This window comes from Oryctolagus cuniculus, chromosome 4 (assembly GCF_964237555.1).
Source record: "Oryctolagus cuniculus chromosome 4, mOryCun1.1, whole genome shotgun sequence".
Classification (NCBI taxonomy): domain Eukaryota; kingdom Metazoa; phylum Chordata; class Mammalia; order Lagomorpha; family Leporidae; genus Oryctolagus; species Oryctolagus cuniculus.
This window is the reverse complement of record NC_091435.1, coordinates 12,565,171-12,589,435: the sequence shown is the minus strand read 5'-3', so window position 1 is coordinate 12,589,435 and position 24,265 is coordinate 12,565,171. Positions and strand designations below refer to the sequence as shown.

The 24,265-nt window shown below is 57.3% G+C and overlaps 2 protein-coding genes across 4 annotated transcripts in view; one reads left to right on the top strand and one right to left on the bottom strand.

The window, feature by feature from the left end:
• Positions 1-7,535: 7,535 nt before the first annotated feature.
• Positions 7,536-16,820, top strand: MRAP (melanocortin 2 receptor accessory protein). Its single transcript, XM_002716695.5, has 3 exons — positions 7,536-7,768; positions 14,454-14,553; positions 16,256-16,820. Exons 1-3 carry the CDS (start codon positions 7,663-7,665, stop codon positions 16,467-16,469), a joined length of 420 nt encoding a protein of 139 aa, XP_002716741.3. The 5' UTR covers positions 7,536-7,662; the 3' UTR covers positions 16,470-16,820.
• URB1 (URB1 ribosome biogenesis homolog) overlaps positions 9,945-24,265 on the bottom strand; it is an 81,341-nt gene continuing 67,020 nt past the window's right edge. Inside the window, exons 36-40 of one of the 3 annotated variants that reach the window (XR_011387734.1) lie at positions 23,706-23,903; positions 22,393-22,634; positions 21,278-21,859; positions 19,811-20,072; positions 9,945-10,061 (exon numbers count right to left, since the gene is read on the bottom strand). Coding sequence is in view for 1 of the 3 variants with exons in the window: in XM_070071878.1 (XP_069927979.1) it covers positions 19,876-20,072; positions 21,278-21,859; positions 22,393-22,634; positions 23,706-23,903 (1,219 nt within the window). In the remaining 2 variants the exon portion in view is untranslated. Of the gene's footprint in view, positions 10,062-17,348; positions 17,598-19,480; positions 20,073-21,277; positions 21,860-22,392; positions 22,635-23,705; positions 23,904-24,265 lie in introns of those variants that run through there. The other 2 variants (XR_011387733.1, XM_070071878.1) reach the window with 2 other exon arrangements.

The window sequence follows — 24,265 nt, the reverse complement described above, 5'->3', positions numbered from 1 at the left end:
TCAGTGACCTGTTGCACGAGAACTCACCCCAAGATCAGTGCTGTCATTTGATGGTTGTACCCCGATATCAGGCACTTGTTCCCCAAAGTCTCATGTTGATGATGCTAAGTGGGTGGGAACTGAATCCAGCCATGGTCTTTAGAGGTAAGAAGTGGTTAGGTTGGATTAGGTTATTGGGGTGGGGCCTGCGAGTGAGTCCGGTGGCTTTGTAAAAGACACACAGATGGACAGGCGTGTGTGTGCCCTGCCTCTGGCCGTGTGAGGTCCTGTGTTACCTCAGACCTCTGCCAGCCAGAATACCATGAGCAGAGGCTGAACCAATAGGGCCTCACCCAAGCTTGAACTTAGAACCTCCAAAACTGTGAGCTAAATCGATTGCTCCTCTTTGTAAGTTGGTTGCCTCAGGTATTTTGTTATAGTAATGAAATACTAATACTACAGGGGCCAATGTTGTGGCACAGGGGGTTAAGCCCCCTCCCGTGATCCTACATCCCATATCAGAGCACCAGTTTGAGTTCCTACTGCTCTGCTGCTGATCCAGCTCTCTGCTAACGCACCTGGGAAAGCAGCAGAAGATGGCCCACGTTCTTGGGCCCCTGCATCCATGTGGGAGACCCAGATGGAGCTCCAGGCTCCTGGCTCTGGCCTGGCCCAGCCCCAGCCATTGTAGCCACTTGGGGAGGAACCAGCATATGGAAGCGCTCTCTCTCTCTCTCTCTCTCTCTCTCTCTCTCTCCTTCTCTCTCTGAAACTCTTTCAGATAAACAAAAGAAAATAAAAAAATAAAACTAATATAGTTAGTGACTTGGAAGAACAAATGTCCATGCAGCCCAGCCTCCCAGTTCTGCAGATTAGCGCTGCAAGCCAGGCTCAGCTGGGTGTTTCTGGGTTCTGACTGCAGCTGCTCACGGATCTGCAGCCAGAGCCACATCGGCCAGGCAACCCTGTCCTCGGGGTTAGCTGGCAGCCATCCAGGCGACAGGTCCCTGATGATGCAGCAGGTCAAAGCGTGCTTATTCACAAAGTGAGTGGGCCGAGTTCCAGGGGGTGACGGAGTGTGCGAGACCTCTGGAGACCTTGGCCTGGGCCTCATAAAACTGACTAAGTCCTATCAACCAAAGACAAAACACATTGCAAGGCCAACCCACATTTGAGGGGTGAAGAAATTCTCTTCATTTTCTTGTATGAGAATGTGCAAAGTCATGGTGTACACAGGAGAAGTGGTTGCCCTTTTTGCAACACCTGAGCGCCCTACACACGTTGTGGGAGGGTGAGCTGGGGCAGCCTGTCGATTCCTCACCCAAGAGAAATCCACACTCACGTCCCTGAAAGACGTGAAAGAGAGTGCACGGCCACTCCGCTCACAAATGGCCAAAGGAGGAAATAACACGTGTTCGCTAATATGAGAACAGATATTCATACAATGAAATACTATGCAGAAGACCAAGAATAAGCGACCACTATGTGCAGCGTGTTACGTGAAAGAAGCCAGAAAGCAAACGGGTTTGTATTGGGTGGAATCATAGGATTCCATGGATGTGAGGTCCAAAGCAGGCAAAAGCAGTCATTGATGACAGAAGGCAGAAGAGAGGTTCCTTGGGTGATGGCAGGGCTGGGAATGGGGGTTTATTGATCCGGAAAGAACATGATGGAGGCTACCAGGGACCTGGAAATGTTCTGTCTTGATCTGGCTTTATGGTTACGTGTGTGTGTGTGTGTGTGTGTGTGCGTAAAATATTCCTCTGTAAATGCCTGCATCTTATTTAAGTTATACCTCAATTTTAAAATAGGAGCAGGCATTTAGCCTACTGACGCCTGTATCGCATGTCAGAGTATCTGCGTTTAAATCCCAGATCTTGAGCCGGCGCCGTGGCTCAATAGGCTAATCCTCCACCTTGCGGCACCGGCACACCGGGTTCTAGTCCCGGTCGGGGCGCCGGATTCTGTCCCGGTTGCCCCTCTTCCAGGCCAGCTCTCTGCTATGGCCAGGGAGTGCAGTGGAGGATGGCCCAGGTGCTTGGGCCCTGCACCCCATGGGAGACCAGGAAAAGCACCTGGATCCTGGCTCCTGCCAACGGATCAGCGCGGTGCGCCGGCTGCAGCGGCGGCCATTGGAGGGTGAACCAATGGCAAAGGAAGACCTTTCTCTCTGTCTCTCTCTCACTGTCCACTCTGCCTGTCAAAAAAAAAAAAATAAATAAATCCCAGATCTTGCTTCTGACTCCAGCCTCCAGCTAATGGAGACCCTGGCAAGCAGTAGGTGATGACTCAAGTCGTTGAGTTCCTGCCCCCTGCATGGGATGCTTGGACTGAGTTCCTGGCTTCAGCCTGCCCAAGTCTCAGATGCTGCAGGCATTTGGGAAATGAACCAGCAGGTGGGAGCACCTCTCTCTCTCTCTCTCTCTCTCTCTCTCTCTCTTCCTCCAATTTCTGTCCCCATGCCTCTGAAATCAACACATAATTTTAAAACTAAAAATAATTTTCAAGGGGTGGGAGTGATGACCAATACAAGTGGTTGGGGTTGAGAGGTGGGGCAGGTGCTGAGGCCCGGCAGGATGGGAAGGTTTCTCGGCCTCTGGGAGCTCAGGAACAAGCTGAGGAGGCGGAGGTTCCGGGACGGCAGAGCAAGGAGCGAGCTCTCCCACGGGTCTCAGTATCCTGCATCTACTCAGCTACCAGTTTCCGACTCCTCCAAAAGACAAGATTGCAACAATTTTATCTTATTAAAGATCTTAATTCAAGGCTGGCACTGTGGCGCAGCAGGTTAACATCCTGGCCTGAAGCGCCGGCATTCCATATGGGCGCTGGTTCAAGTCCCGGCTGCTCCACTTCCCATCCAGTTCTCTGCTATGGCCTGGGACGGTAGTGGAAGATGGCCCAAGTGCTTGGGCCCCTGCACCTGCGTGGGAGACCAGAGGAAACTCCCGGTTCCCAGCTTCGGATCAGCGCAGCTCTGGCCATTGCGGCCAATTGGAGAATGAACCATCGGTGGAAGACCTCTCTCTCTGCCTCTTCTCTCTCTGTGTAACTCTTTCAAATAAATAAATAAATCTTAAAAAATCTTAATTTGGCTTGATTTGCAATTCTAGAATCAGACAGCACCCCGTTCTGTGAAATAGAGTACCTGATCCCATGAGTCGAGCAGAAGGGGTTGGTTTTATAGACAGAGAAGGGCCAAAGAAAGCAGAAGCAAAGAACAAAAAGGACATTGGTCCTTCCAGAGTTTTCGCCTGTGAGTCTGGTTTCTCAGAACAGACAGCAGCTCAGTTTCACTTGGGTGAAGTGGACCCCTGGCACGAGTGGCATACTTCTGATTTTTAGTCTGTTCTGTTGGAGCCTGGTGCAGGAGCTTAGTCCAAAACAATAGCCTCTGATCATTTTTACATAACTTCTCTCAACTCCAGCCTTCTAAGCATTGAATAAGAAGAAAAAAAAATTATAGTCAATTGGACAGATAGATACTGAGTTGCCTAAAAATATGAAAATCTGTATGACCCAGCCTAAGGGTGAGCTATAGTGCCTAACAAATCTTTTGAAGTCAGAGATCCAATGTCTTAATCTTTTTATTAGCAAGGTCTCACTTGACCTTGAAATGGAGCCTCTCTTGGGTCACATTTCTCTGCTGTTGCTGTTCCGGGTCAACTCATTTGCCCTTCAATTCCTAATGGAGGAGTCCCTGTTTCTTCTTTCTTGCTATAACCGTACACCTCTGTGTCCAACAAAAAATGGCTTATACAGGTCATGTCTGTAGCCGGTTCATTTCCTGCTGAAGTATGCATGATGCCAAGGGCAGCTCATCCAACGGGGAGTTGGGGGACCCTGCTGCTAATCTGGACTTGGGCTCTAATTGGCTGGTTTGAACAAGCCATTAACTCTCTAGAAAAGAACCTGAGTGTGTGTGTGTGCAACATGAAAACACAGAGGGTGAGAGATGGTGATGGTGGCCGCAGATTGGAGAAAGCATTTTGTTACAGATGTCAACGAGGGCAGCTGGCTTGCCTTGAATCCTTTTTGCCAGCTGAGTAATGAATTATAGTTCAGACACTCAAAAGAAGGGACGGTAAAGCACAAGTTTATTACAGTACAATCCAAACAGGGCCAGTAGAGAGAGCACATGGCCCCCTTTTTTCCTGGATTAGGACTTTACTCCTGAAGTGTGAGGGGTGATGACTGGTAATGTGGCCATGATGCTCGTGATTGACATTTTTGATTGATATCTGGGAACTGTATGCCTGGAACTCTCTGCACATGTGGTTTCCCAGCATGCATTGGGAATGCGCACCATGGCAGGGGCGGGGGGTATGAAACCGCAATGCTGATCATAGTATAATGATCATATAATGAAGCAGAGTCACTCCAATGTCAAACCGGGTCTCACTGAGCGTGTGCCATAAAGTAGACTTTGCTGGTTTGGCTGAGTTCCCACTTTATCAGAATGCTTTCAGTACAAGTTGAACCCAAAGTGAGCATCTTAGGTGGGCCCCTGGTCCCACCCCTGGATGATGGGTTTGTGGTCCCTCCCAGTCACCCGTATCTGACTCTCCACCTGACAGAGACCCCAAAAAGGGAGGCTATGTGACTGGAGAACATGAACACGAGAAGCAAGGAGTTCATTTGCACCCAAGGCTGGCATTGTACAAGGAGAAAGCAGAGAGAGGAGCAAAGATGGATGAGAGAGAGGATGAGGAATGGGAGAAGAGGGCTGGGCGGGTGGGAGGAAAGGCCACGTTTGTTGGCACAGCAATACTGGTGCATGCTGGTGAGTGCCTGCCACGGATGAGGCGCTGCTTGAAGTGCCGTGCCAGCAGGTTCTCGTTTAAACTTCCCAACTCCCCGAGAGACACCTGCTGTGGTCGGTCCACTTCCCAGATGAGGAAAACAAGCCCAGAGAGGTTAAGGCGCTTGACAGGAGCCACGTCGCTAGGAAGAGGTAGAGGCAGGATTTGAAGTGGCAATCAGGCTACAGAATCCATGCTCTGACCCCTACATGCTTCTGCCCCTCAATGAGGTACACCTGACAGGCAGGTGTAGCGCACCCTAGGGGAGTGCGCAGGTATGTGCCAGAGGTGGGGGTGTCCTTTTGTGACATTGCGCCTGATACGCCCTTAACTAGGAAGTAAGCCATTTCTGGATCTGTGAGGTGTTGTAGCAAATCATCATCTCATGACCCGTGGATAGGATCATGAGAATCCCCTATTTATGTCCGGTTTATCAGTGGTATAGGTGACAACATGGGACCTGTGATTGGCTCTGAAGTGGGGCACAATCTCGCGGGACTCAGCACTCAACCTGTGCCATCTGTGACAATTCTAGGCAGTTGGGGTTAGTGCTGTGGCGTAGTAGATTAAGCCTCTGCCTGCAGCGCCAGCATCCCAGCTGGGTGTGGGTTCGAGTCCTGTCTACTCCACTTCTGATCCAGCTCCTTGCTAATGGCTTGAGGAAGCAGTGGAAGGTAGCCTAAGTGCTTGGGCCCCTGTACCAGCGAGGGAGACCTGGAAGAAGCTCCTGACTCCTGGATTCGGATTGGCCCAGCTCCCCTATTACAGCCATTTTGGCGAGTGAACCAGCAGATGGAAGACTCTCTCTCTCTCTCTGACTCTCTCCGTCTCTGTCTGTAACTCTGTCTCTTGAATAAATAAATAAATCTTTTCTTTCTTTCTTTCTTTTTTTTACAGGCAGAGTGGACAGTGAGAGAGAGAGAGAAAGGTCTTCCTTTGCCATTGGTTCACCCTCCAATGGCCGCTGCAGCCGGCGCACCGCACTGATCCGATGGCAGGAGCCAGGTGCTTCTCCTGGTCTCCCATGGGGTGCAGGGCCCAAGCACTTGGGTCATCCTCCACTGCACTCCCAGGCCACAGCAGAGAGCTGGCCTGGAAGAGGAGCAACCGGGACAGAATCCGGCGCCCCGACCAGGGCTAGAACCCGGGGTGCCAGCGCCGCTAGGCGGGGGATTAGCCTATTGAGCCGCGGCGCCGGCTAACATACATAAATCTTAAACACACACACACACACACACACAATTCCAGCCAGTCAACGTCAGAACTGATTTAAATTGGAGCACACCCCATCAGTGTCTGCTGAGAAGTGGAAATTGCTTGGTGGGAAATAAGAATCCACACCTGTGATGTCAGAAGGGTGGGTGTCTAAAGGTAAAGGAATTTCTTCTGCTTTTCTTTCTTGTTGTTGTTGTTCTTATTTTTTAATTTATTCAAGAGGTAGAGTTACAGACAGTGAGGGGAGGATACACAGAGAAAGGTCTTCTATCCGCTGGTTCACTTCCCAAATGGCTGCAACAGCCAGAGCTGAGCTGATCTGAAGCCAGGAGCCAGGAGCTTCTTCCTGGTCTCCCACGCAGGTGCAGGGGCCCAAGGACTGGGGCCATCTTCTACTGCTTTCCCAGGCCACAGCAGAGAGCTGGATCAGAAGAGGAGCAGCTGGGACTAGAACCGGCACCCACATGGGATGCCGGAGCCGCAGATGGAGGATTAACCAAGTGAGCCACGGCACCGGGCCCTTCTGCTTTTCCAGGGTACCTTTCACCTCCTCCCTCTGGGGGCCCATGAGCTTATTCCTCCCCAACTGATCAGCTGAGCCCCCTCAGAGCACCCCTGTGCATGGCTCAGGCACAGCAGGCCTGATCTAAGCCAGCAAGTACACTGTCTACACGGTCAGCTCCCAGTTTTATTCTTGCAGTGTAGACCTGAGCAGGAACACGAGAAAGTCGGGATACTGGAGGGAAAGACTCCATAAAATCTGCACATTTTGACTTCCTATTTCCAAAGGCTGAGCTCTGGGGCCCCTCTCACGTTTAGCTCTGCCGATTCCAGACTTCTCGAATGTTCCTTTTGCTCGCGTCTGAGGCTCCCCGAGAGTGACTGCATGACGGAATCAGACCCTGAGGAAGCCAGAGGAATCCTCATCTCAGGAGGGCTGAGCGGGCCCCAGAGTCCCGTGTCCCGGGATCCCAGTCCAGGAGGGATCTGGGCCCAGATCAACAACCCCATTCATCTGACTCGTTGACTGTTAGGGTGGGGGTGGGGGGGACTTCGATGAAAGCTGAGCCGTGTACCCAGTTGAGACAGGGAACTCCTTGGCCATGCGTGCATGGAGAGGTTTCAAATTCAGGGTCAACGTCACTCAAGTTCTGCCCTCAGATGCTGACCCTAAGCTGGTTGCTTAACAGCATGGAGAATTGCCTCAGTGTAATTCAAGGGCACGGCTGGGTTTTCACTGTGGATTTGTTCACTTCTCAAGTACTGAAGGCAAACAGTGACTGTCCTGTCCACTGCGTTTCTCTTTCTCTGCCCCAGCATCTGCCTGCCTGCCTGCCCGGGTCTCTTATGCAGAGAGGCAGCGGAGAGCTGAGCCGGAGGCCTGCTGTCCTGCCTCTCCAGCTCTGTTTGCTTTGGAGTTGAGTCAAGAAGGGGCAGGATCAGACGGGCGGCCCCAGGCCCTCCCCTGCACCGGGATGTCAGGCTCGGGCCCCTGACCTTTGTTCCAGCCCAGGGCCTCCTATAAGTGGGCGGGCCTTGTGCCTGGAGACCCACAGGCACACTTGGCTGAGTCCTCCACACGCCCCTTAGGCAATCTCCTCTCGGGGGCTCGAGCCTGCGAGCCGGTGGCCGGTGGCCAGGTGGGCGCGGGCTTCCCGGTGCTGCGGACATGGCCAACAGAACCAACGGCTCCGCCCTGTACTACAGCTACGAATACTACCTGGACTACCTGGACCTCATCCCGGTGGATGAGAAGAAGCTGAAGGCCAACAAGCGTAAGTCCGAGCTGGGGAGCCGCGGGACCACGGGCTCCCGGCTCTCTCCCCGTTCCCCTCTTAGCTCCGGATGAGGCCACCGGCGCGCACCCGCCGGCCAGGGAACACGCAGATAGAGTGAGCGGGCTGCGGGGGAAGCTGGCTTCCGTAATGAGCCCGCAGTCGCCCTGCTGAGAAGCTAAGGTGCTTTGGAAGGAGAATGCTCTTTCAAGGCAGGTTTCTTTTATTATTATTTGTTTCCCAAAATACTTTTTAAACTGTTATTTTCATCTTTAACTAGTTTTTAATAGATTCAGTGTGCTTTGTTGATACAATTCTGAGAACAAAATGCTATTTCCTATTTCTTTCTCCCTTTCTCTCTGCCTTTTTTTTTCAGCTTTTGATATAACATATTTTAAATTTACATTACAGTAAAAATGCTTAATGCTCTGCCCAATAAGAAGTTTAACAAGTGCAAAGCAGGAAGATCCTACCTTAGGGAGAATATAGATCATGGCCATAAATGACCATTTCCCTCATATGCAGTAAATTTTAAAGTCATCACAGATCATTAAAACCACAGGAGTACACCATTTTTACCCATTGGTTTGACAAAGGTACAAAACAAGGTTTTTGTTTGTTTGCTTTTAAAGATTTATTTATTTATTTATTTATTTATTTATTTGAAAGGCAAAGCTACAAAGAGGCAGAGGGGGAGAGAGAGAGAGAGAGAGAGAGAGAGAGAGGTGTCTTCCATCTGCTGGCCCACTCCCCAAACAGCCACAACAGCTGGAGCTGGGCCGATCTGAAGCCAGGAGCCAGGTGTTTCTCCTGGTCTCCCATGGGGTGCAGGGCCCAAGCACCTGGGCCATCCTCCACTGCACTCCCTGGCCACAGCAGAGAGCTGGCCTGGAAGAGGGGCAACCGGGACAGAATCCGGCGCCCCGACTGGGACTAGAACCCGGGGTGCTGGTGCTGCAGGCAGAGGATTAGCCTATTGAGCCATGGCGCTGGCCTGAAAAAATTTTTTTTGCTTCAAAAGTATCCTAGTTCTGGGGCTGGCTCTGTGGTGTAGAGGGTTAAGCATCCACCTGCAGTGCCGGCATCCCATATGGGTGCTGGTTCAAGCCCCTGCTGCTCCGCTTCCGATCCAGCTCTCTGCTCATGTGCTTGGGAAGCTGCAGAAGATGGCCCAAGGGCTTGGGCTCCTGCACCCACGTGGGAGACCCGGATGAGGCTCCTGGCTCCAGCCTGGCCCAGCCCCTGCCATTGAGGCCATTTGGGGAGTGAACCAGCAGATGGAAGTCCTCTCTTTCTCCTCTCTCTCTATCTCTGCCTTTTAAATAAATACATAAATCTATTTAAAAAAATAAAAAGACCATAGTTCTCTAGGAGATTCATTCCAGACTGACTGCAGGGTAGCGGATTCCACTCTACCCAAGTCTCTGAACACCCGGGGTCCGTGACACTTGCACAGAGCTGCTCCTTCAAGCCTTTTTGCTTCCTGTTTGTATCCCCGAGGGCCCCGTCTTCCTGTCTTATCTGGACTCAGTTTTGGTTTTCTCTAGAGGAGAAGTTCAGGGCTAGACAAAAATCACACCACATGGATGAGGTCATTGTCAAGGAAATGGGCAGAAAGCCGGCTTTGTGTGTGTGTGCGTGGGGGTGGGGGGCAGCCGGGAGGAAGCAGCCGTGGAGACACAAGGCGTGTGGACTCCCTAGCCGGCCCGCTGGGCCTGACCCTGAAGCTCTGTTCAGATCCACATCTGAGGCTTAGCCAGGCTCAAGAACTGGAGGGGTGTCCAGGGAGAGCTGGGCCCATGCAGGCCTGCATGGAGGGTGCTGTGTGGAGGCCTCCCAGGCCACCTGGGAGCGGTGGCAGACCAAGCCTTGAGGGTGTGTCAGGGTGGCTGGAACAGCAAGAGGTAGGTAGGAACCTCGTGAGCGCAAGGAAGGGCAAAGAGGGTGCCAGGACAATCATCCTAGAAATGGAAACCCCTTCCTTGTGCCATCATTTAATAGGACCCATCAATCAGCAAGGAAAACAGCAACAGCGAGTAGATATATTTTTTAAAGATTTATTTATTTATTTGAAATGCAGAGTTACAGAGAGGTGAAGCAGAGAGAGAGAGAGAGAGAGAGAAGAGAGAGAGAGGTCTTCCATCCGCTGGTTCACTCCCCAGTTGGCTGCGACGGCTGGAGCTGCACTGATCCGAAGCCAAGAGCCAGGAGCTTCTTCTGGGTCTCCCATGTGGGTGCAGGGGCTCAAGGACTTGGCCCATCTTCTACTGCTGTCCCAGGCCACAGCAGAGAGCTGGATGGGAAGTGGTACCCATATGGGATGCCGGTGCTGTAGGCAGTGGCTTTACCACTACACCACAGCGCTGGCCCTGTTTTTTTTTTTTTTTTTTTTGTATTTTTGTTTATAAAGATTTATTTATTCAAAAGACAGAGTGAGAGAGAGAGAGAAGGAGAGGGAGACAGCGAACAAGAAATCATCCATTTGCTGGTTCACTCCCCAAATGGTTGCAATAGCCAGTGCTGGCCCAGGCAAAAGCCAGGATCCTGTAACTCCATCTGGATCTCCCACATGGATGGCAGGGGCCCAAGTACTTGGGTCATTTTCCACCGCCTTCCCAGGTGCATTAGCAGAGAGCTGGATTGGAAGCAGAATAATCGGGACTTGAAACAGCACTGATAGGGGATGCTGGCGTCACAACAGCGGTTTAATCCACTGTGCTACAGCACCTGCCCCCAAACTAGTACTGAAGCTGACTGGTATCATCCGGGTGTCAAAAATGAAATATGATCTCATAACACAGCAAAAATGTGTGTGTATGTGTAGGTGTGGGCATGTGTGTATATGTGTGTATGCATGTATGTGCATGTATGTGTTTGCGTGCATGTGTGTTCACCAATTCACCCGCAGAGGTGAAGAGGAACTCTGTCAACGTCCGGGCAACAGATGTGCTTTAGGGAACTTAAGACTCGATGGCGAGTACCTGTATTTCGGAGGCCAGTCTTCACTCGGGTCTTCAAGCTCCAGTATGCGCATTCAGAAGGTCAGGTTCATTCCTGACTTGGTTAAAGACAAGTGATGCGTGGACAGAGTAGCAGATGCAACAGGAGCTGATTTCTGTCTCGTGGAAAAGTCTGCAGGGCTGGGGCAGTGAGTGGGGCCCACGGAGTCCTCCCACCCTGCACCCCATCCCGCATCCTCTTCTTCCACTGTGGCTTGGGCATCACGGCTGTGTTCCAGGCAGTAATGGACTAGGAGAGGGCCCACGTCCTGAAGTCTAGCCATCTCTGTCCGTGGTCTCCCAGCGGCTGCCCTGGAAGCCTGCACTCACATCTCATTGGCCAGAACCCTGTCACCTGGTCCCATCTGGCCGCACAGGAGTCTGGGAAATGTGACCTTTATCACAGGCAGCCCCTTCCCAGCGGAAAACAAAGGCTCATAGCTGTGGGAACACAAGCGAGCCCGCACCAGGATGGGCAGCCAGCTGTGACGCCACAGTCGCTCTATTCACGTCGTATGTGTTCGTGAGCCTGCAGGATGCAGTCATACGGCCACAAAGCCAGAAATAAGGACTGGAGTTCTGCAGAAATCATTCCACAGCCATGGAACAAGGCACTGCCATGGGTTTTAGATACACGGGTTCTGCCGTCCTCCCAACACCCTCTGTAACAGGCGCCACTCTCCCCCTTTGGCAGACAAGCGAACCGATGTAAAATCCCGCCTTGCCCAAGATGGCGCTGCTCGGAGCCAGAACTGGAGCTCAAAGCCGCTTACCTCAGCACTTGGGCTCTCGACCCTGTATGTGTGTTCGGTCCCCAAAAAGGGACAGATCTTGACCTTGACCTTCTAGGCTCCTGGGCCCCCCTGTGAGAGTGTGTGTGGAGGAGCGCTCACCGTGTGTTTCAGCAGTTTTCACTCAATAACACTAAGGTGGCTCCCAGGAGGGCACGTTTCAAAATTTAAGGAAAGCACTTAGTACAAACAGCAGAAACTGCGCACGGATTTCAAAAAGCTTTTGCACCAAGATAAACATGGGTATCTCAGTTTCCGTGAACTTTTTTTAAAAAAAGATTTATTTATTTACTTGAAAGGCTGAATTACAGAGAGGCAGAGGCAGAGGCAGAGAGAGAGAGAGGGCATTTGCAAGTTCACTCCCAAATTGGCTGCAACGGCTGGAGCTGTGCCGATCCGAAGCCAGCAGCCAGGAGCTTCCTCCAGGTCTCCCGCGTGGGTGTAGGGGCCCAAGCACTTGGGCCATCTTCTACTACTTTCCCAGGCCATAGCAGAGAGCTGGATCAGAAATGGAGCAGCCGGGACTCGAACCGGTGCCCATATGGGATGCCCACACTGCAGGCGGCAGCATTACCTGCTACGCCACAGTGCCAGCCCTCCATACACTTTTTTGAAATGCCCTCTTGCGAGCAGAGAGTTGGGTTAGTTTGCTGACTCCCAATTAGGATGAGAAATCCCCCAATGTGAGGTGAAGCCTCAGCCATGCCTTCCAGAATGTTCTTTTCCCGTCACCTTAGTTGGTGTCTGCTCCTCCCTGATCCATCAGGGTGCAGCAGGGCCGGGAGCAGGAAGGGAGAGAGGGAGGTGGGGGAAGGAGAGGGGAGGGAGGACAAGGCAGAGAAGGGGAGGCAAGTGGAGGGGGGTATTCTCCATAAGGGGACCAGCCTGGTGTCACCCCAGCCCCCGCCCCCCGTGTTGTGAAAACAGGCCCGTGGGTGTTACGGCTCTTCCAACACGGGAGTGGCGGTTCTTTGCCCCTGGAACAAAATGTTCTCTCTGAGCATCTGGGCAAAGCTTCAGGAAGGAGACAAAAGGAATGCGATTTCCTTGGCTGCCTCTCCCAAAAACACGACGAGAGCAAAGTTCCGGGCGCAGGGCAGGGCGAGCGGCCACCCAGCGTCTTCTGGGTCCCACCAAGTTGATATCTTGCTTCTCTGAGGACGCCGTGTTCCGGGAACGGTGGCCTCGCATTTCCTGCTCTGGGCTGGAGAACGGGGACCGGGAGCCTGAAATCCCTTCCTGGGTGGGAGCCCAGCCCCCGCAGCCCAGGAGCACGCGCACTCTGCTACTGTGACACCCGGAGACTAAGCGGGGACTCCGGGCCGGCACAGCAGCCACAAAGTCGGGGGCTCTGTGCTAAGGTCCTAGAGCTTAGGACAGAGAACCTCACTTCCTGTTTCCTGGAGCCCAGGGTCCCGATACAGTGTCATGCCCAGGGTGCCACCATCAGTTTCTCCGCTCAGGCATGGAGAGGAGACGATGATGTGGGAGCCAGGCTGGGTGGGGCTCTTTGCTGCCTTTTTGTTTGTTTTAATGCTTATTCATTTATTTGAAGGTCAGGGTTACAGAGAGAAAGAGGGAGAGACAAAGAGAGAGAGGGAGAGGGAGAGAGAGAGAGAGAGAGAATCTTCCATCTGCTGACTCACTCCCCAGATGGCTGGAATGGCCAGGGCTGGGCCAGGTCGGAGCCAGGAACCAGGAGCTTCCTCTGGGTCTCCCACGTGGGTGCAGGGGCCCAAGCACTTGGACCATCTTTCACTGCCTTCCCTGGCGCACTAGCAGGGAGCTAGATCAGAAGTGGAGCAGCCAGGACTTGAACCAGCGCCCATATGAGATGCAGGCACCACAGGTGGCGGCTTCACCCTCTGTGCCACAGCGCCGGCCTCCTCTTGTCCGCTTTCAGTGGTGTGGTGTGGTGGGCGCGGTGATTCCTTTGACAAATGCTCGCCTTGGCCTGACGCTGTTTTCAAGGTTCACTGCGCGGTCCCAGCTGGGTTCTTCCAGGGCCTCAGTTTCTCCCTCCGTCTGTCTGGGGTCATAGAAACTGACTCCTTTTACTGGAGCACAGTCGCCACCCACCACCCCCACCTGTGGCCCCAGCTCCACAAACACTCAGTGGGGTACGGCCCTTTGTGGCCTCTTTGGCTTTCGACGAAAGTATCTAGGACGTCTCTGGCTCAGGTCAGCCATGCGGTCTGGACAAAGATTCTTGCAGCCTCTCTAAGTAGGAGCCTCATGCCTGGGCCCACACGGACACCGCCCAGGAACATGACAGTTCCCTTAACAGCTGGGCCTCGCCAGCCAGGGTCTACCCGGGGTCCCTAAGAGGCCAAGAGGGTTTTGTGGTTTCCCCCCTGCCTTGGGCCACACATACAGCCAAGAGTGCCGGCTGCAAAAAAAGTGTGCATTCCTTCTTGCCACAGCCGCAAGGTGAGCCGTCCCCTGGAAAACAGAGTGCAGCTCCTTCCTGGGTTGTCTGCAGGGCCAGGCACCCGATTGCCTCCAGGGCAACCTGGGGGCTCAGGGCACACCTTCCTTCCAGGTCTCCAACCCCTGGGGTCTCCAGGCTGCTCCGGTCAGGGTCAACACCGCCTCCATTCCAGGAACTGGCGTGCGTGTGTGTGTCCATCTGTCTTACTGCCCTGCACTTCTCACGTCCTTCCTTCTGCCAACCTGCAGCCGGGGCAGCCCTGAACGCAGACCCGGGGGCACCATGCGTCTGCCTGCACTGGTCACCCACACAAACCCGGTGACTGGCGGGTCCCTTCCCCAGGTCACTGTCATCGGGAACCCCTCCCAGTGCTAGTGGCAAGAGAGGTGCGGAGGGGCGAGAAGGGCTACACTCGGGCGCCCTGGCCTCAAACCCACACTCAACCGCCTCTGCTCCCCCCGCAGACTCCATCGTCATCGCCTTTTGGGTGAGCCTCGCCGCCTTTGTGGTGCTGCTCTTCCTCATTTTGCTCCTCATGTCCTGGTCGGGCTCCCCGCACGGGAGGTGAGTAAGAGGGGCTGGGAACAGCTCCGCGGTGGGGGTGCAGTCCGCCCCAGAAAGGGAGGATTCAGGGGAAGGAGCTGGGGACCGTGGAGCGCAGTCCGCATGGCTCCCCTTATAGTCACGTGCACACGACAGCAGCTCACTCGCTCCGCGGCAGACTGCATGCACGGAGCTCCCACGTCACCTGGGATCCCCAGGGCGCCTTCTCTGTGTTCCCACTGTGAGGTCCCAATCGCCCGTGGCGTTCAGTACAGCCATGTGCTGCACGGGTCTGCAGCCGGGGAGCAGAAGAGCGAGCCCCTCCCCTCTGGGCTTGCTGCAAGTTCTCTGGTTTGCACAGCAGCGAACTCGCCCGAGGACAGTTCTCCGAGTGGTGTCTCCGCCACTTAGTGCAACTTCACTGCATGTGAAATCCAGACAGGGAGGATCTTCTATGGGAACAGGAAGCGGGTTACTGGATGCCCAGGGCTGGGGAGGAGGGGGGAGAGCGGCTGCTCTTTGGGGGTGGGGGGTAATGGTGAAAATGTTGATTACAGCTAGAGGACTGAATTGTACGCTTGGAACCGTACAATTCAGCTCCACCCCCTGCAAAGATCTCTCTCAATGAAGCCGTAAGAAAGAACAAAGCCAACACTGACCCCACGTGTGGCTGAAGTCACGCCCCCTGACTCCCCCGGAGAACGGGCCCCTAGCCTAGGCACATTCGGCCACTCTCTCAGGGGCTGCTGCCATGGCTGTAGTTTCACTGGAGGCAAACGTGGGAGCCACAAGAAGTGATTCAGACCCAGCTTGGGCTGTGTTCTTCCCGGTGCAAGAGGACTGGCTACTGCTGTCCGAAAGGACTTCCGCCATAGGGAATGGGACCGGGGTGGGCAGCTGACCCGGAGATGAGCTGGGGCCAGCGAGATCACCAGCTCTGCACCTGGGAGCTGGGAGACGGAGCAGGAGGCCACGGTAGACCAGCCTGCCCATCACAGACCCGAAGCCTTGGGGAGCAGAAGCCAGGACGAGGCACAGGCGGCTGGGCAGCACAGACAAGCAAGCCGGGGGAGGAGACGAGGGGCCCCGGGAGAACCGGAGGGTAGCGCCCCTCCCTGATGCTCGTGCATTTACAGGCTCCTCCGGGGGTCTTCTCCGCTGCCCGCCTGTCCACCCGCGGCGACCCGCCCACCAGGTGTACTCCCTTCCGGTCTGCTCTGGGTACCTCTGGGATGGTTTGTGAAGGCTGTCAGCCGGCCCCACTCGGGGGAACGTTCTTGGCCCCAGCAGGCTCACAGGGGCTGTCCCTGCCAAGCCCAAGTTCAGTGGACACTACAGCCCTTGTGAGCTAGAGTTGTTTGTTTTGCTTTTTCCAGACTTAGTGTTATCTATTTGAACAGCAGTGATAGAGACAGATAGATTCTCCATCTGCTGGTTCACCCTCCCCAAGCCTGAGTTGGCTTGGGGTGTGGGGATGACACCGCCGTTGATACATGGCTGGATACAAGGCCAAGCTGCCCAGCCCCCACTGCAAGCGGACAGAGGAGGAAGTGACCTTGAGGGTGAGGCGGAGGCCCGGCTCCCTGCCTTCTGCTTCCTCTGCGCTCTGTGCTCTGGCCTGGCCTCCCCTGGGGCTCGCCACTCCCTGGGCCGTGCAGGCAGGAGACAGGGGAGCGCCCAGCCGTCTCCTCTGATGCTGCCTCCCCTTCTGCTCTGTCTGCAGGAACAGCCCTCAGCCCCGCCACCCGTGCCGGTGGAGCCACAGCCTCACCCTCCCCTCCTGCCTCCGGCGGGCCCACCAGAACAGGGTCAAGGAACCAGGAGGCAGAGCTGGCGCCAAGCAGAGGCTGCAGTGTGACGGCTCCCCAGCTTTGCCCCCTATGGCTGCCACAGCCCACCCCGCGCTCGCCCACGGGGGACCCCACAGCATCAGCTGACATCAGGAGCAGGTGCAGCGAGCATGCCCAGGAGACATAGCCTCGCCACTGTAGAACCGAGGCCAGTGAACGGCACCTAGGCCCAGGGAGCTGGGGACCTCCAAGCCGCCTGGCCACACCAGGGTCTCTACAGCCCACTCACAGGCAGCAGAGCGCAGGTGGGCCCAGGGCTCGCCAAGGCAGCGCAGCACAGCAGCTGGCCGAGGCTTGCACACGGCCCCTCCAGCGTAGGGCAGATGTCCTGGATGCGACTGGTCTTAGTGTGTGTTACTCTGCTTGGTTACTGACCGGGTTCAGTGTACTTAAAGGAAAGGGAAGGGAAATAAAATGTATACACATGGAGATGAGAAACCCTTGTGTTTGCAGTTCTGATTACACCACTTCATCGTTCCTCCTGGAACATTATTTTTGGATTTATTTTATTTATTTGAAACGCAGAGTGAGAGACAGACAGATCTTCCATCTGCTGGTTCACTCCCCAGATGGCCACAACAGGCAGGGCTGGCCAGGGCCAGGCTGAGACCAGGAGCCAAGGAGTCCATCTGGATCTCCCATGTGGGTGGCAGGGGACCAAGCACCTGGGCCGTCCTCTGCTGCCTCCCCAGCCACGTCAGCAGGGAGCTGGTTCGGAAGCAGAGCAGCCAGGACTCAAACTGGCACTGTGCAATGGGATGCCAGTGTTGCAGGTGGTGATTAACCACAATGCTGACCCTCTTCTGAACATCCCATGCCCCTGGGCTCGCCTGGCCCAGCTGTGCCTGTGTTGTTAGGACACCTGGGAGGCCTGCAGAGCCCACAGCCCAAGATGGAGTAGTATCCACACCGCCAGCCCAGCTGCAGCCAGGGACCCGAGTCACACCCAGCATCGTCCTCACAGACTTTTTTTTTGTTTTTTTAAAGATTTATTGTTAATTTATTTGAAAGAGTTAGAGGGAAACAGAACGAGAGAGAGAGGGAAGGAGAGAGAGGTCTTCCATCCACTGGTTCATTTCCCCAAATGGTTGCAATGGCCAGAGCTGAGCTGATCTGAAGCCAGGAGCCAGGAGCTTCTTCCAGGTCTCCCAGGCGGGTGCAGGGGCCCAAGGACTGGGGCCATCCTCCACTGCTTTCCCAGGCCACAGCAGAGAGCTGGATAGAAGCGGAGCAGCCAGGACTAGCCCACATGGGATGCCGGCACTGCAGGCCAGGGCTTTAACCCGCTGCACCACAGCGCTGGTCCCAACCTCACAGCCTTTCAGGACAGAGTCCATGCCCCAGAGGGAGAATCAGCCTCCAAAGCTAGCACCAAACACCGGGAAGCTGGCAGGAAAGGCCCCCATCTGGGTCAGCATCACGTGGCCTCGGATCTCAGGTTCCCAAGGACTCAGCTCTCCACCCACGACAGTGAGGAAGGCAGCGAGCGGCATACACGAGGCCCGGGACACCACAGCACCCCGGCTTGCAGGGGGCAGCTGGTGGGCTTTGTTCCTAAAGTAACTGTTCCCGGATCGGACCGGGGCACCTTAGATACACTTGTCCCTTGGTAGCCACGGGGGTGGGTTCCACGGCCCCCTCGGTTACCAGAACCCAGGGACACTCACGGCCCTGTACGAAACGCCGTGGTGTCTGCATGGAACCCACACACAGCCTCCCGAGGACTTTCAGTCAAGTCTAGAAGTCTTGAAGATTTAACCTGACGCAAACGCTGTGTGAGCAGTGGTTACGGCCATCACCTAGGGACAATGAAACAGTCTGTTTCTGAACCAAGGTCGGTCTGGCTGTGTGGGCGCAGACCCGCGAACACGGAGGCCGTGGGTTGTAAATTTCCCAGGACAGGTTGACAATCACCTGCCTGGCAACAGGCTGTGATTGGTCGGGGCATAGACCGCCCCTTGACCAGATTGGCTGGTCTTGGCTATACAAGATGTTGTACCAACTGAAATAAAGGAGTCTGCAGGCTGCTTGCCTCAAGCCCGCTTTCACCTGACTCCCCGGGTCTGTGTAGACACTGTTCTTCCTCGCCTGGCTGCCGGGAAGTGAGCCGCACACCAGGGCGGTGGGTTTGAAGGGAGATGAGGGAAGGGGAGACAGGTGGGCTCGAGGTGCAGACCAGGGGCGAGCTGCTCGAAACCTGTCTGCACTACATGGAGCTGCCACTCAGTACCTGTCACCACCCAGCGTGGCACCTGCTGCACTGGCTCCCGCCCCCTATGACGCTCCAGGCGGGAGCTAGGGGAGAAGGCAGGGGCCGAGCCGCTAGCTGGCACAGGGACACTCAGGGAAGGGTAGGCGGAAGGCCTGGCAGCCTCCCCTCCCCCAGGGCTCACTACAGGGAGGGCAGGGTGTCCCCCGCCCCCAGGGCTCACAACAGGGAGGGCTGGGCATCACCAGGTCGGCTGGGCGTCGCCAGTCAGGCAGGGACTCCAATCCTGCCCAGTGCCTGGGAGCTCAGGCCCTAGGAGACGGCTGACAGAGCCACAGAGGCCCACCCCACGCGCGGCCCCTTCCCAACTCCAGGGGCCTGGGCTGCCAGAGCACCCCTGGCCATGCCTTCCCAGCCAGCACCCCTTTGCGTAGGGAAGTCGGGGTGCTAGTAAGCCAAGGAACCTCAATAAACGCGCGCAGAGGAGGGAACCGCAGAGAAGCGGAAGGGGACGTGGCCTCGGCTGGACCGCACACCGTGAGTCCAGCTGAGCGCAGCGGCGAGGTTCCAACCCGGGCATCCTCAGAGAGCGCCGCCAGGGGACCGCAGTGGACCAGGCCGGGGAGAGCGACGGCCCTGGCTTCCCACGGCGACCTGACTCGTGGGGGAGGGCAGACGGGACCCTGCCGCTCCGTGCACCGAGTGGGCGAATAGGACAGCCTCGCCCTGGTGACCGGGTGTGCAGGAGGCTTCTCGTGAGAGGCGAGAGCTCCATCCGGGAAACACCAGACTGCTGGTGAGATCCGTCAGCTCCACACTAACGTCCCGACCCCCGGTCTCCGCAGGGCAGCGCGTGCCCGCCACCACCTCTGAGGGCACACACAGCGCCTTACAAAAATAGACATTTATTAGCCAAAGCAGAGAAAACGCAGACCTCCTCTGAGCCGCGGCGTCTCCCCCGCAGGGCCACGGCGCCGGGAGGGCTTCGGTGTCAACCTTCCCTGCAGGGACGGCAGGACCTTGCTTCCCTGCAGCTCCCGCGGAACCTGCTCTGGCTTCTCAGGGAAGGAAAGCCGAGTCTCTCCGTGGGTCCTAACCCACCCGACGTGTCTGCCAATGCAGCTTCACGCCCGTGATGCCACCTGCACGGCCCGCGTCCCCTCAGCGCGTGTCACCTGCAGGATGGGGCCCTGGGCCGTGGCGGGTGAAGTCCTCTCACCTGGCCTTGTCCGGGAACTCAGTCCCCGCGCTGCACCTGCCGCCGCCGTGGCCGTGGCTTCCCTGTCAGTCCCGCAGACCCTGGCGCCCGGGCCGAGAGGCGGCAAGGCCTGTGCAGAGCGCCACGATGGCCTCCTCGCCGGCGCCCAGGGCGCGCTCCGCGGCTTCACAGACCATGCGGACGTGGGCGCGGAGGGTGTCGGGCTGCGGGGCCCCCAGCCACAGATCCTTGACGTACAGGGACACCAGGAAGGCCGCAGAGGCTGTGGAAGAGGGGACAACCAGGAGGTCAGGACAGGCCACCCATCCACAGTGCTGGGGCTCAGCCGAGCGCCCGCACAAACCACCACACATGTGGGCGGCCCACGGGAGCCTGGGGACAGGACAGGAGCCCAGCCTCTGCCTAACTCTCGCGTCACCTAGCGGGCAGCCCACAGGAGCCTGGGGACAGGACAGCAGCCTGGCGTCTGACTAACTCTCGCGTCACCTAGCGGGCAGCCCACGGGAGCCTGGGGACACGACAGGAGCCTGGCGTCTGCCTAACTCTCGGGTCACCTAGCGGGCAGCCCACGGGAGCCTGGGGACGGGACAGGAGCCTGGCGTCTGCCTAATTCTTGCATCACCTAGCGGGCAGCCCACGGGAGCCTGGGGACAGGACAGGAGCCTGGCGTCTGCCTAATTCTTGGCGTCATCTATGTTGTTCATTACCTTTAGGCATCTGCTAAATGCCCAGCATGTACACCGTGCGTGCATGTGTGTGCTCGTGCAGATACACGTGTGTAGATGTGTGCTCGTGCAGATACATGTAGGTGCCTACTTGCAGAAACGTGTGCATACATGCATATGTGTGTGCTTGTGAGCAGATGCATGTGTAAGTGTATCCTACATGCTGATACATGCACGCGTGTCTGTTCGTGTGTGTACATACGTGTATGTGAGCACACACACCCTGGCCGAGAGGAACAGGAATCTTCATCAAAAACCCCCGCTCTGCAGGGTGGCAGAGTCCCTGGTGGGACACGGAGTTCACGGGAAGGGGCCCCCGCTAAGGCAAAGCCCCCTCGTTCACCCCACGTGAGGAGGGCACGCGCTCAACACCTCCCCGCCTGAGGGAAGCGGCTGCTGCGGCCTGAGTGTCCGCAAGGGGGCGTGTGCTGGGAGGCGCTGGAGGCAGGGGACTGAACCCGGGGCGGTGTGCAGAGGTGAGGCCTCAGGCAGTGCGCAGGGGCAGGCGAGGGAGAGGCCAGCAGACATGCGTGTGTGCTCCTCCTCCTGCCACGTGGCCCTCGGCCTTGGGTCTCCAGATCCCATCTTGGGGGAGGGGGGGTCTGGCTCGGCAATGGGGAAGGGCTGAGAGGGGACACCCGAGCTGTCACCAAGGCCGCGCCGGAGGCTCCAGGGCACGGGAGTCACCGCCCGCTCCTCCCCTCAAGCCTCTCTTAGCTTCCTGCCCCAGAGCGCGCCTTACCTCGAGAGGCCTCGTCCTTCCCGGGCAGACAGGAATCGCACAGCGCCTCGACTTCCGCGTGCCAAGGGCTGGCCGCGGTGGCCCCGGCCGCCAGCAGCTGCAGCATGATGGCGTTGAAGAGGCAGGCCACGTCCTGCGCGGGCCCGGCCAGGCCCTCGGCCCCACAGAGCTGGCTGTACAGCACAAACAGGCCGCTCTTCACGGCGCTGTCCCCGAGCAGGCTGGCCACCACCACCGGGTGCGGCAGAACGTGGCTCCGGAGCCAGCCCAGGAGTCCCGCGGCCTCCGGCCTGCTGAGCGGGCGCCCGGCCAGCGAGCGCAGCACCCAGCTGAGCACCAGGGCGGCCGTGGCGTACGCGGCGGGCGGGGCTTCGCTCTCGGGGGGCTCCTGGGCAGGGGCGGCGGGGACCACCGGCCCCCAGTGGGTCAGTATGGAGCGCAGGTGGCCGCGGCACGTCTCCAAGCTGGATGCCTTCAGCTCAGGGTCGGCCGTCTCCTCCGCCTCCCCCAGCCTCCTCTTCCGGCCGCGCGGGCCTTTGGCTCGGGCTGGCCCAGCGGGCTTGCTCTTTTCCTTGAGCATTTCTGTTAAACACACAGAACACAGGCAGTGAGACCGGCGTCCCTCCGTCCCCAGAGAACCCGGCGGGGGCGGAACGGGAGGGAGGGGCACAGCCACAGCTTCCACGGGACCTGCTCCCCTTCACCGCCACTGCCCCTGTTGTCAGGATGAACTCAATCCTCAGTAACCTCGGGAGGCAGGGCCCTCGCCCTCGTGTACATCCGAGGGAGCCGCCAGGTGGCGCTGTCACAGCGAGGCCAGGCAGCCTCCACTCTGTCCTTTGGACCCTGTGCTGCCTGACAAGGTGGGGACAAGGAGCCCCTGGCCCCTTTAACGTGAGTGGTCTAAGCGACTTTCCAAAAAGCGAAAAGCTCCTACACGGCAGAGCTGGGACTCAAAGCCCGGCTCCCCAGCTCCCTCCCCAGAGGAACGTGGCCCGCAGCCAGGCCCCTCCGAGGCGGGCAGGCGGCTGGGTGGCTGTGTGGGCCGGCCGGGGGCCCGAGGCGGGCAGGCGGCTGGGTGGCTGTGCGGGCCGGCCGGGGGCGCCGACACTCACTCACGAGCTCCCGGACTTGGCACCGCTCGACGACCGCCCTCAGGTCTTCCTGGAGCCTGGCGTCCTCGTCGATGAGGCTCCACTTGTGCAGGAGGACGAGGACGTCCCTGGCAGAGAGCACGGTCTCGTTCACGGTGAAGCGGTCCATGTCCCTGAAGGCCTGCAGGACCGTGGCCTGGTACCTCAGCACCGAGTCGAGGGTCCCGAAGAAGCTGGTCAGCTGGGCGGGGGCCAGGGTGGGCCTGTTTGGGGCCGACAAGGCAGACTGAGGTGGGGCTGCCCCCCTGGCCGGCAGCCCAGGACCAGGGGCCTGTCGGCTTCACACGCCCAGGGCTGCCAATGGTGACGCAGGACCCAGGCAGCCGGCAGGGTGCCCGGGGTGCAGACCAGGAAAGAGCGAGCCAGGGCAGGGAGGCAGAGCCCGACCCTCACCCTGCAGGAACCCCGGCTACAAGGGGCGGCCAGGCAGGGCAAGGCTCGAGATCTGGGCACCACGAGTGGGCACAGGACTGCATGCACTCTCCAAACTCCGTGGGCTGGCATCAGCCCATAGCCCACCCTCAAGCCACTGTCACCGGGAGGAAGGGGGTCTCTCTGAATATCGGGTTTCAAGCGAAACCATTATTTCCAGTAGCAGTCAGTTCTCACGCGCCAATACGCCTCCTGGAAGCACGGCCTTCCCTCCGTGCGGAACAGTGCCCAACAACATGGCGCGTTCTTTATCGAGAGTTATCACTGTGGTATGACGTGTTTGCCAGCCACCTCCTGCCCCGACTGGCACACCAAGACCAGAAACGTGAGTGTGCACAGTGTCTTTCCTACAACACAGAGAACTCAGGTCTCCTGTGAAAACCCAGAACAGGATTCTGAGGGCCTGGACGAAAACACTCAAATAGCCGAGAAAATTCATGGGTGAGAGCGTGCTCACGGCGAACGAAGCCAAGAGGCAGGACTGGAACTCCCTGTCTTGGGTCAAGGTCACAGAAAATATTCTCCTGTGAAACACCCCCGATGCAAGTGGCTGAGTAAAACGCAGAGGTGATGTCTGTCCGCCCAAAACAACCCGGTACGATGCGCTCCAGGTTTGGAAAGGTGTGAGGTTCTCAGGGCCTCGACCAGGAGCCGTACAAAGCTGAAGGAGCAGAACTCTAGGAGACGCCCTGACGCCACGCCACGAGGCCCCCGTGTTGTCCTGGCCCACGCCAGGCCACAGCCCAGCGTCCACCTGTGGCGTCGTGACCGAGACATGGTGCCCACAGGTGACACGGCCCCCGACGGGCAGGCCGAGGGGTCCCCTGGCAGGGAAGGCTCACCTCAAGTGCTTCAGGAGTGCGATGAGGACGTAAAGGAACTCGCTGACCAGGTGCAGGGCGAGCATCTTGGGGGGCTCGTGGGGCCCAGGCTGGCCAGCAGGCTGCTTGTCGCCCTCCACTCCCTTGTCTCCCAGGTTGGTCACCCACAGCGTGTGCAGCAAGGAGATCACGCTGGACAGCAGCGGGGTCTCCAGGAACCTGCAACCGGACACAGATGCGCTCCAGCTCCACCAGGGCCCTGCCCACCAAGGGGACCAGTCCAGGGGCAGTGTGGGACCCAACATGGCGGCAGGGCGGGACCAAGCAGAGGTCCAGTGCACACAGCCCCAGGCAGCAAGGCCTCTGAGCAGAAACAGGGAGCCTGCTGCACCCCGGCAGCTTCGGCAGAGCTGAGGCCCCAGCTCTCTAACCAGATGGCTGCCTGGGTCCCTACAGAAACCTGGGTGCTGCTGCCACACCCCAATAAAAGCTGTCCACCCAGGACAACGTGCGACTCCTGGCACACCGCTCTCAGGCAAACAGTAATGAGCCGGTTACGCGTTTCAGCCGATGGTCTTAAG